Here is a 13,268-nt window from a genome sequence, read left to right as displayed (position 1 = left end):
ACTGAATCGTATCAGATTAGCGTCTAATCACTGAATCGTATCAGATTAGCGTCTAATCACTGAATCGTATCAGATTAGCGTCTAATCACTGAATCGTATCAGATTAGCGTCTAATCACTGAATCGTATCAGATTAGCGGCTAATCACTGAATCGTATCAGATTAGCGGCTAATCACTGAATCGTATCAGATTAGCGGCTAATCACTGAATCGTATCAGATTAGCGTCTAATCACTGAATCGTATCAGATTAGCGGCTAATCACTGAATCGTATCAGATTAGCGGCTAATCACTGAATCGTATCAGATTAGCGTCTAATCACTGAATCGTATCAGATTAGCGTCTAATCACTGAATCGTATCAGATTAGCGTGTAATCACTGAATCGTATCAGATTAGCGTCTAATCACTGAATCGTATCAGATTAGCGTCTAATCACTGAATCGTATCAGATTAGCGTCTAATCACTGAATCGTATCAGATTAGCGTCTAATCACTGAATCGTATCAGATTAGCGTCTAATCACTGAATTGTATCAGATTAGCATCTGATCAGTGACTGGTGGATCTGACATGGTGTAGATGGTGTGATATGATGCAGAAGTTTAACTCTAATGAAGAGAGTTCAGTTCTATTCTCTGTGAATGAAGTTATTATAAGGGTTTATTTCCTGAGGTTAGGATCAGGGCGTTATTTCTACACTGAGTTTTTAACATTTCAGTATTTCAGCATTATTTTGACAATAAAGAAAATATTTAGACAAAAATTCTGTCCAAAAATCTTTTTTTTTATTAACTCAGCTTTCTTTATTACATATTTATCTTTCTTTCTTTCTTTCTTTCTTTCTTTCTTTCTTTCTTTCTTTCTTTCTTTCTTTCTTTCTTTCAAGTTTTTGTCCTGTTCTCATTTTTTGCTCATAATTATCATCACAGCCAAAAGCATGTGGAGCTGCAAACCCTGCTCCATCATCACAAAGCCCCTGAGCTCCATGAAGACACGGTGTGGACGGGAAGGCTGGAGTCAAGAACTGAAGTGTCCTCCACAGAGCTCTGACTCGGACTCAACTTTTGGGATGAATTGGAACTGGAGTCTCCTCAACATCAGAGTCTGATCTCACTAATGCTCCTCAACATCCCAGCAGTGTCTGATCTCAACATCCCAGCATCAGAGTCTGATCTCACTATTGCTCCTCAACATCCCAGCATCAGAGTCTGATCTCACTATTGCTCCTCAACATCCCAGCATCAGAGTCTGATCTCATTAATGCTCCTCAACATCCCAGCAGTGTCTGATCTCAACATCCCAGCATCAGAGTCTGATCTCACTATTGCTCCTCAACATCCCAGCATCAGAGTCTGATCTCATTAATGCTCCTCAACATCCCAGCAGTGTCTGATCTCAACATCCCAGCATCAGAGTCTGATCTCACTATTGCTCCTCAACATCCCAGCATCAGAGTCTGATCTCACTATTGCTCCTCAACATCCCAGCATCAGAGTCTGATCTCACTATTGCTCCTCAACATCCCAGCATCAGAGTCTGATCTCATTAATGCTCCTCAACATCCCAGCAGTGTCTGATCTCAACATCCCAGCATCAGAGTCTGATCTCACTATTGCTCCTCAACATCCCAGCATCAGAGTCTGATCTCATTAATGCTCCTCAACATCCCAGCAGTGTCTGATCTCAACATCCCAGCATCAGAGTCTGATCTCACTATTGCTCCTCAACATCCCAGCATCAGAGTCTGATCTCACTATTGCTCCTCAACATCCCAGCATCAGAGTCTGATCTCACTATTGCTCCTCAACATCCCAGCATCAGAGTCTGATCTCATTAATGCTCCTCAACATCCCAGCAGTGTCTGATCTCAACATCCCAGCATCAGAGTCTGATCTCACTATTGCTCCTCAACATCCCAGCATCAGAGTCTGATCTCATTAATGCTCCTCAACATCCCAGCAGTGTCTGATCTCAACATCCCAGCATCAGAGTCTGATCTCACTATTGCTCCTCAACATCCCAGCATCAGAGTCTGATCTCACTATTGCTCCTCAACATCCCAGCATCAGAGTCTGATCTCACTATTGCTCCTCAACATCCCAGCATCAGAGTCTGATCTCATTAATGCTCCTCAACATCCCAGCAGTGTCTGATCTCAACATCCCAGCATCAGAGTCTGATCTCACTATTGCTCCTCAACATCCCAGCATCAGAGTCTGATCTCACTATTGCTCCTCAACATCCCAGCATCAGAGTCTGATCTCATTAATGCTCCTCAACATCCCAGCAGTGTCTGATCTCAACATCCCAGCATCAGAGTCTGATCTCACTAATGCTCTTCAACATCCCAGCATCAGAGTCTGATCTCATTAATGCTCCTCAACATCCCAGCAGTGTCTGATCTCAACATCCCAGCATCAGAGTCTGATCTCACTAATGCTCTTCAACATCCCAGCATCAGAGTCTGATCTCATTAATGCTCCTCAACATCCCAACAGTGTCTGATCTCAACATCCCAGCATCAGAGTCTGATCTCATTAATGCTCCTCAACATCCCAGCAGTGTCTGATCTCAACATCCCAGCATCAGAGTCTGATCTCATTAATGCTCCTCAACATCCCAGCAGTGTCTGATCTCAACATCCCAGCATCAGAGTCTGATCTCACTATTGCTCCTCAACATCCCAACACCAGAGTCTGATCTCACATATGCTCCTCACCATCCCAACATCAGAGTCTGATCTCACTACTGCTCATCATCCCAATATCAGAGTCTGATCTCACATATGCTCCTCACCATCCCAACATCAGAGTCTGATCTCACTAATGCTCATCATCCTAATATCAGAGTCTGATCTCACTAATGCTCCTCATCCTAATATCAGAGTCTGATCTCACTAATGCTCCTCATCCTAATATCAGAGTCTGATCTCACTAATGCTCCTCATCCTAATATCAGAGTCTGATCTCACTAATGCTCATCATCCTAATATCAGAGTCTGATCTCACTAATGCTCATCATCCTAATATCAGAGTCTGATCTCACTAATGCTCATCATCCCAATATCAGAGTCTGATCTCACATATGCTCCTCACCATCCCAACATCAGAGTCTGATCTCACTAATGCTTCTCAACATCCCAACACCAGAGTCTGATCGCACGTATGCTCCTCACCATCCCAACACCAGAGTCTGATCTCACTAATGCTCCTCAACATCTCAACATCAGAGTCTGATCTCACTAATGCTCCTCAACATCCCAACACCAGAGTCTGATCTCACTAATGCTCATCATCCTAATATCAGAGTCTGATCTCACTAATGCTCCTCACCATCCCAACACCAGAGTCTGATCTCACTAATGCTCCTCAACATCTCAACACCAGAGTCTGATCTCACTAATGCTCATCATCCTAATATCAGAGTCTGATCTCACTAATGCTCCTCACCATCCCAACACCAGAGTCTGATCTCACTAATGCTCCTCAACATCTCAACATCAGAGTCTGATCTCACTAATGCTCCTCACCATCCCAACACCAGAGTCTGATCTCACTAATGCTCCTCAACATCTCAACATCAGAGTCTGATCTCACTAATGCTCCTCAACATCCCAACACCAGAGTCTGATCTCACTAATGCTCATCATCCTAGTATCAGAGTCTGATATCACAAATGCTCATCATCCTAATATCAGAGTCTGATCTCACTAATGCTCATCATCCTAATATCAGAGTCTGATCTCACTAATGCTCCTCAACATCTCAACACCAGAGTCTGATCTCACTAATGCTCATCATCCCAACACCAGAGTCTGATCTCACTAATGCTCCTCAACATCTCAACACCAGAGTCTGATCTCACTAATGCTCATCATCCTAATATCAGAGTCTGATCTCACTAATGCTCCTCAACATCTCAACACCAGAGTCTGATCTCACTAATGCTCCTCAACATCTCAACACCACAGTCTGATCTCACGTATGCTCCTCAACATCTCAACACCAGAGTCTGATCTCACTAATGCTCATCATCCTAATATCAGAGTCTGATCTCACTAATGCTCCTCATCATCCCAACACCAGAGTCTGATCTCACTAATGCTCCTCATCATCCCAACACCAGAGTCTGATCTCACTAATGCTCATCATCCCAACACCAGAGTCTGATCTCACTAATGCTCCTCAACATCTCAACACCAGAGTCTGATCTCACTAATGCTCATCATCCTAATATCAGAGTCTGATCTCACTAATGCTCCTCACCATCCTGACACCAGAGTCTGATCTCACTAATGCTCCTCAACATCCCAACACCAGAGTCTGATCTCTTTAATGCTCATCATCCTAATATCAGAGTCTGATCTCACTAATGCTCCTCACCATCTCAACACCAGAGTCTGATCTCACTAATGCTCCTCAACATCTCAACACCACAGTCTGATCTCACGTATGCTCCTCAACATCTCAACACCAGAGTCTGATCTCACTAATGCTCATCATCCTAATATCAGAGTCTGATCTCACTAATGCTCATCATCATCCCAACACCAGAGTCTGATCTCACTAATGCTCATCATCCCAACACCAGAGTCTGATCTCACTAATGCTCCTCAACATCTCAACACCAGAGTCTGATCTCACTAATGCTCCTCAACATCTCAACACCAGTGTCTGATCTCACTAATGCTCATCATCCTAATATCAGAGTCTGATCTCACTAATGCTCCTCACCATCCCAACACCAGAGTCTGATCTCACTAATGCTCCTCAACATCTCAACACCAGAGTCTGATCTCACTAATGCTCATCATCCCAACACCAGAGTCTGATCTCACTAATGCTCCTCAACATCTCAACACCACAGTCTGATCTCACTAATGCTCCTCAACATCTCAACACCACAGTCTGATCTCACTAATGCTCCTCAACATCTCAACACCACAGTCTGATCTCACTAATGCTCCTCAACATCCCAACACCAGAGTCTGATCTCACTAATGCTCCTCAACATCCCAACACCAGAGTCTGATCTCACTAATGCTCCTCAACATCTCAACACCAGAGTCTGATCTCACTAATGCTCATCATCCCAACACCAGAGTCTGATCTCACTAATGCTCCTCATCCTAATATCAGAGTCTGATCTCACTAATGCTCCTCAACATTCCAACACCAGAGTCTGATCTCACTAATGCTCATCATCCCAACACCAGAGTCTGATCTCACTAATGCTCCTCAACATCCCAACACCAGAGTCTGATCTCACTAATGCTCATCATCCCAACACCAGAGTCTGATCTCACTAATGCTCCTCAACATCTCAACACCAGAGTCTGATCTCACTAATGCTCCTCAACATCCCAACACCAGAGTCTGATCTCACTAATGCTCATCATCCCAACACCAGAGTCTGATCTCACTAATGCTCCTCAACATCTCAACACCAGAGTCTGATCTCTTTAATGATCTTTTAGCTGAATGATATTCCAGCAGGTTTGCCTTTCTTTTTTCACTCCTAAAGTGAATGTATAACACAAAACGTTCTTCAGAATGATTCTACAGAAGAACTTTTGTTGTTCTCTGAAGAACCTTCTAATTCTGATGGATCTTTATTGTTTTTTTGTCCTCACTCATCCCTCTATCATCTGTTCCACTGAGATGGAAAATTCTGAACAACATGAAGAGCGAGATAGAGGACGCTCCTTCGAGAGGAACCAGAATCCGTGCTGAAGAACCGCTCCTCCATCTTGATTTTCTTGGCTTCATTCTTTCTGTTTTGTGTTTTATGAACATGCTTGGTGTTGCTCATCTCCCTTTTTTTACAGCCTCTGAACTAGCCGTTCTTCCTTCCCTCCTCTCCTCTGCTGTCACCTTCTTTTCTTCTTTCTCTCCTTTTATTTCTTCTCCTCTCTCATTACAGATGCGTGGCTGAATGCTCGCCTGCGTTTACGGCCCTAGCTGAAGGCGATGAGGAGGATTAATAGCGCTCCTTCTCCCTCTACACTTTTAATTAAAAAACCGAGACGACTCGTTCCCTCTCTTTATCCCCTCATCCCTCATTTTTTTGCCCTCTCTTCTCTGCCCTTGTCCTTTTTCACTGACCCGATAAACACCGATATTTATCGCTTTATCGGCTAATGAACCAGATCCATTACTGCTGCGTCTGATTCTGTACTGTTTATTAATCAGAAGAAGATTAGAAGAAGATTCCTCTGTTCTGTAGAAGCTGGAAAAATGCTTTTCACCGGACGTCTTCAACACCTCGGTTTCTCGGGTCCGAACTCTCGGCACGTCTGATGCCAGGCGGCTAAAAAGCAGATCAAATATAAATGAAGACAGAACGCATAAAAGGGGAATAAAATATGCCCGGTTGCCATGGTAACCTACCTCACATTCCAGCCAGATATATGAGGTCATTAAAAGCTGCCTTGTAAAACGGTGAATAATGTATGGACCGCGCCATAATCCCGGCTCCGTTTTTATTGACTGTTAAGCGAACGTTAATTATGGCAATCATTTAATTAGCCGAGGCCGAGGCCGCTTTTACGGCTTTCTTTCTCTCGCTCATTACCAAAAATGGACTTCCTGACACACGCATCTATCATTTTTCAAAGCGAATCTGCATGTGCTGTACACGCACGTGGACGGTCAGGATCAGGTCCTGGGTGTCATCATACGTTATGGTCATTTCTCGTTATCTTCATGGATTAACGCCAATTTAACGAATGAGTTTTAGTTAATTATCCCGAAGACTAATTTTGGTCTTTTTTGTCTGTTGTACAAGATGCAAAAGACATTAAACAGGAACATATTAAACTTGCTGTAAAAATAAGAAGAAGAAAAGAAGATCCTGATGTTATGTTTTTCCTTCGATATTATTGAGGAATAAAATTCCGTTTATAATAATCACCATTAAAAAAATAAATAAATAAATATTACATGTAATTAAAAAAGCACAAGAAATTGTGCAGCGTTTAATTTTATTGTTTTAATTCCTCTTTTCGAGAGAAGGGACAAAAATACGAGGAATATGAGCAAGAGAAAAATCAGAGGGATGAAGGAAACGAGAAGAGGAAGGAAGAAAAAGAAGGAATAATACTGAAGAAAGAAGGAAGGTGATGATGAAGAGGTGAGGAGAGGCGAGGCGAGCTTTACTGTGTGTGTGTGTGTGTGTGTGTGTGTGTGTGTGTGTGTGGTTTGGAATGATTATCATAAATATTGTTGTCGTTTTTTTACCTTTTTAATTTGTTTTTCATGGGAAGAGAGACTCAGGCCTGCAGCGAGGGGAAATATTAAATGTTAAATAAATATTGTGGTCTTTTTTTGTGTTATTTTGTTTTTCAAGCTTTATGCCTGATGATCTGTGTGCATGATTCTGCATGATTACTCTCTTCTCCTCACCTGTAGGGAACTCTTTCAGGTTCTGTGTAGAAGCCTAGAGTATGGGACCGTTCTCTTTTCAACAGGGTTCCAGGTAGAACACTCTCAGACCTTGAAAAGAGAACCCTTAAATATCTAAAGAACCCTCAAGAAATCCTTCTACCTCATCCTTTTACTTCCTGTTTTCTACTTTCTGTTTTTCCCCCGTTATTTGTCCTCTTGTGCTTGTGATGTGTGTTTAATAATTTAATCAATACAATCAAATAAACTTATTGGATATTAATAACATTATCAGAGGTATAATATTTTTTTAAAATGTGTTTTTTAGTGTTAACAATAGTAGAAAATGAGTATTTTGCAGATCCAGATAATAGTTAATTCCTCGTCTCTCAGCTCCATGTCTGTGTGTTTATAGTGTAGCTTTCTGGTGATTAGCCTTCGTACAGAAACAGAAAAAAATACACCTTTCTGATTGGCTGATCCGGTTTCTCATCACAGCAGCTGATTTAATAAAATGTGAATAAACAAAGCAATCATAAAAACTAAAACCTGAAGTTTTTAAAGATAGATATCTCCAAAAAGACAGACAGACAGACAGATTTGTTTAGGGCCCTTCAGGGTCTCACACACACACACACTGAGTCCCCTGATTTATATGTAGCTCCTGTTCCCTGGTTGTTCTCATGCTTCTCCTAGCTCCTGGTGTCTTGTAGTTTTAACAAGGTCTCTTCAGGTTAGAAACCATCGAGTTTCAATTCACTCACTAATGAGACACACTGAGACTCGTAACGAGGCTCGTAACAAGGCAGGCACTAACAATGAGCAGGGGCTTCATTTAAGGGCAGAACTGAGGAAGAGGAGGAAGAGGCAGGAAACAGCAGAACAAAGAAACTCCACATGGTTTAACATTCTTGTGAAAATGCTTTTTATAAAACAGTTTTAGAAACAAAGTTTCCAGCAAAAAAAAAGCGTAAAATTGAACATTATGGAAAAGTTTAAAGCGATTAAAATACAAACAATAAACACTTTTCAACTTGAATCACGCCAGTTCTAGATTCTCACTAGATTTTGTGCAAGGCCATGAAGAGTCGTTACAAAAACAACGGAAACATCCACAAAAAAATGAAGTTATACACCAAGAGTACGTTACTTTCCAATAGATAACAAATCCAAATCAGGGATTCACGGAGAAAAGAAACATTTCTGCCGTTTTCAGATTGAAAATCCCTGCATTTGGTGATATGTTTGATAAAACAAGTAAAAAAAAAGACCATCTGAAGCATAAATATTATTCTGCATGTAATAAACGGCAACTTTTGAATGTTTCTGAAGCTTAACAATATAAAAAAGCACAAAAAAGCAAGATCAGAGGTGTACAATGATGCAAAAATGCAGAAAAGTAGAAAAAATATCCAGCTCCAAACCATTGAGCGCAAATTCTTCATGAGAAATAATGTCTACATCCACAACAACAACAACAACAACAACAACAACAACATGACAACACAAACTGCATGCACGACAGATAAACACTACACTAATGTAAGAATAAACACTTTCTCACAATCATTCTAAACACCTTAACATCCTTTAGCGTAAAAAGAGCCGCACTTTAATTGCTACATTTGTCTCGAAGAAGTCTTTCAGAATCTGTAAAACGTCACGGATTCACCGCGTGAGCTTTCTCCTTTCACCTGAATGAAGATGTTTTCAGAGGTACGAGTGTGTGTGTGTGTGTGTGTGTGTTATTGCAACATTTTGTTAGAACTTGTTAACCCTTTATAAGAATCTTTGTCTTTTATATTCACAAAAACAGGTTTGAATTCCAATAATAAATAAATATATATATATATATATATATATATATATATATATATATATATATATATATATATATATATATATAATTAAAAAATCTAATACAAATTAATTATTCACATCGATTTTTTTTCTCCCAAATCATTTGAATTTGTGTTTAATTAAAATTTTATTTTATTTTTTAAATATTTACAGTGAATTTTTTTTTTTACATCTTTTAATAAACAGTTTTTATTTTTATTTTTTTTGTAAGAGAATCAGATAATTTATTAGCCTGTTGCTTAAAATTCACATAATTTTTAATTTATGTCATGAATAAAATAAACATGGCGTTTGATTCGTTAGCATTTTTCGACCTTGTTCTGATGTTTATAAATGACACAAACACTCGCGGAGGGTTAACCTGTTAGCACACACAAATACACAAAAACAAAAACAATAACAGAAATGGCTTCGGTACAGTTCTGGTTCAGATCTAGACAAGCGCTACGTCACGATATTACTGATACATCGCAGGAATTTAGCCGCAGCACACGCGCACAACGGTGGCCATAATTACCCTGTGGTTACTCCGGATCTCAGTGCATACAGAATAAACCGATGAGACGTTACGAACACTGCCTGGTTACTTAGCACTTACGTTGTGTAGCCAACACTGTAGGATGGATTTAGCTAATCATATTGTAGCGACAAAAAATAAAGCAGAAATACAGCTAAATAAGCTAATGCAACAAATATAGAATGGATTTGAGCGAAACAACAAACACCTAGCTAACGGTGTAGAATGCATTCAGAAAAGTTTTTAATACATGATGACTAAGGCACTGTGTGTTTTATTATTTCACACGTAAAAACATCGTACAAGAAATTTCACTTTGGCAACACTTGCTAATTTTCTGTATATGGCTTTTTTTGGATTTTTATTGGAATTACGACGACGTTACAATCTTTAAACTAGCGTCTGATAAATCTGTTTAAGGAACATCTTTGGCATTTTGAAAATGTAGCTGGATTTTCTAGAATATTTGGTCCTTTTAGTGCCCTGAGTGTCCTAACCTCATAACATGCTAATCTTCATACATGATAGATTTACACAGTCTCATTAACACCTTTTTCTTTTTTTTATTTATTGTTAAAAAATTATTATTTTTTATTTTATTTTTTAAAAATTATAAGAGTTTTTTCCCAGCTTGAAAATATGCTCAGGTTAATTTCTTTGGCATTTTACCTTTTTAAAATAAACGTCAGAGTAAAATAAAAAATTAAAGGAGGTGAAAAAACATTGAAAGAAGAATTTCAGGCGTTTGGTTTAAACTGGAACATGAGGCCTGCTCTTCACTCGGCTACATCTCTTCAAAAATCAAGCTGCTAATCTGAGATAAACTTAAACTTAAACTTTATCCTCCTTTTTATATAGACGCCAGATTGTAGATCTCAGAAATATTCACAGGAACTGAGGCGTGAAACTGTAGACGCATTTCTCTCACAATGTTCCACAAGGTTCTCTCTCTCTCTCTCTCTCTCTCTCTCTCTCTTTCTTTCTTTCTTTCTTTCTGTTTGGTTTTGTTTAACTCAGACAAAATAACACAGAACAAAATCCTGTTTTCCGTCTGATTTTCTGTCATTTTTGTTTCTTTCAGTCCACCATCTTGATCTCTGTTTTTTTCCTCTTGTGGCCTCTAGCTCCATGTCACGTGACATTCAGAGACTGAGATCTGTTTTATTTCCTCAGTTATTAAAAATTACAGTACAGTGAGTCGTATTCCTGCCCTTTAGCACTAATGCTAATGCTGCTAACACTAGCTAACTAGCTAATATGAACAGGATTTCTCACAGGATTTGAATCTTATTCAGAAATGTAACGTCTTTGCTGCTAATGCTTCTTAGCTAATACGAGCTAACCTGACAAAATATCAAATATGTTTTCCTCGCTAATGCTAGCTAGACAGGATTTCTAAAAGGATTTTATAAAATTCTTAATATCTCATGTTATCCTCACTGCTAATGCTAACTGCATGCTTTAACTGTCAGGATCTCTGAGAGGAATTATTATCATATTAACACATTTTTGCAGTGCTAGCTAGTTGGCTAATATGGACTAATGTAACAGGATGTCAGGACAGAACTGACGTATATTTTCGGGTTATTTTATAAAGTTTATATTGTTTACTGCTAATGTTTCCTAGCTAGCTAATATGAACTAACCTGGAGGAATTTTTGTGAGGAAGGTGCTTTATAATGGTGCTAACATTAGCTAATTGGCTAGAATGAGCTAACCTGACAGGATTTCTGAGGGGATGTTTGTAAATATTCGTAAACATCATTGCTAACAAGCTAGCTAATATTGAATCAACTTTTTTTGGGGGGGGGGCATATACACAAATGTGCAACCTATCAAGCTAGCTAACGTAAGTGTATATGTGACCTTTACTGCTAATTCTAGCTAATTGGCTATCATGAGCTAACCTGACAGGATTTGAGAGTAAATGTCTCTAAGCATCACTGTTAATGCTAGCATCCCAGCTAACAAGCTAGCTTGGCGGGATTTCTGAGCAGATTTTTGTCCTGTTCTGACATGTTTATGATCTTTACTTCTAATGCTAGCAGACTAACATGAGCTAACAGGATTTTTAAGACGACTTTCAAGTAATTCTCATAAATGTCTCTTCACCCCCTGCTAGTGCTAGCTGGATAGCTAAACAGAGCCATCTAGCTATATTTCTGAAAGGGGTTTTAAGTCATATTTATTTACTTTTTACCTGCTGAAGGAATTTTAAGTCATAAATAATGTTTAGAAGTTTTTTTCACTTCTAACACTAGCAAGCTAGCTTACATGAGGTAACATGACTGTAAATGTTTCTAATAATCAATGTTGATGCTAACTAGCTAGCTCACAAACAGCTTGGCAGAATTTCTGAGAGGAATTTTAAATCATATTCATAAATGTTCACAAATCTTCAGTGCTAATGATAGCTGGCTGGCTAATACGCGTAAACCTGACCAGATTTTCAAGCCATCGTCAGTGTTTACTTTTCCCCTGCGAATGCTAGCCAGCTGGCTAATAGGAGCTAGAGTTCTACATTATTATTACCTCATGTCTGTAATCAGCACTGTTGATGCTAACAAGCTATTTAGCTTCAAGCTAGAACATCTTTACAGGATTTCTGACAGGATTTTTGTCCTAATCAGATATGTTTACTGACAGGATTAGCTTTACATCATTCAGTACTCAGGCTAACTTAAGAGAACACATTAGAGTTTAGAGCATGTGTGTGTGTGTGTGTGTGTGTGTGTGTGTGTGCGTGTGTGTGTGCGTGTGTGTGTGATGAAATCCAGACGTTAATCACTGCGCTCGACCCGTCGTGTTCTTCTTCTTCTCCCCCGCGTCCACCTGCAGGATGCTCCACTCTTCATCATCCTCACTGTCTCCTCCTCTCTCTCTCTCCTCCTCTGCACACTCCTCCTCCTCATCCTCCTCTTCCTCAGGGGCAGAGTCTTCATCCCTCTCGCGTTTAATGGCCTGGATGGCAGGAGGAGGAAGAGTCTCCTCGTAAACCTCCGGGTTCTCCAACATCTCACGGATGAGGGGAGGCATCGGGCCAGGAATCTCCATCTTTAGTGTGATCGCTCGTTCTGCACCTGTACACACACACACACACACACACAGAGCAAATAAGTATAGAATAATAATAGAGAATAATTATTACAGTAAAATATCATTATAATATTCACAACACCAAAGACAAAGAATTTACATAAAATTAATAAATGTAAATTTTGAACATAATAATACACTATAATGATCTAAAATAAATATAAATATAAATATAAATATTGAGAATTATAAACACAATTAAAATGATTATTTTTTACAATAGTTAATTATTTCAACACATTATAATAACATTTATTAATAATCATGTTAATACAATTTTTACAGCATTTATTTTTTTTAAATAATAATTTCAAAAGAGATCAGATGGCTTTATATTAAAGATAAATTTACAGATATAAACAATATAGATATATTTATATATAAATAAACAAATAACTAGAAAATGATCAAAT

General features: G+C 39.1%; 1 protein-coding gene across 3 annotated transcripts in view; it reads right to left on the bottom strand.

Annotated features, from left to right (window-relative positions):
• Positions 1 to 12,475: 12,475 nt before the first annotated feature.
• Positions 12,476 to 13,268, bottom strand: part of LOC131342663 (retinoic acid receptor gamma-A-like) — a 54,798-nt gene continuing 54,005 nt past the window's right edge. For all 3 annotated transcript variants that reach the window (XM_058373782.1, XM_058373781.1, XM_058373783.1), the window contains one exon: positions 12,476 to 12,839. In XM_058373782.1, the coding sequence (XP_058229765.1) occupies positions 12,544 to 12,839 (296 nt within the window). In that variant the 3' untranslated portion in view covers positions 12,476 to 12,543. The remainder of the gene's footprint in view (positions 12,840 to 13,268) is intronic.

Source organism: Hemibagrus wyckioides, linkage group LG21 (genome assembly GCF_019097595.1).
Source record: "Hemibagrus wyckioides isolate EC202008001 linkage group LG21, SWU_Hwy_1.0, whole genome shotgun sequence".
Lineage (NCBI taxonomy): Eukaryota > Metazoa > Chordata > Actinopteri > Siluriformes > Bagridae > Hemibagrus > Hemibagrus wyckioides.
The sequence above is the reverse complement of the archived record's forward strand: the minus strand, read 5'-3'. Positions and strand labels throughout refer to the sequence as shown.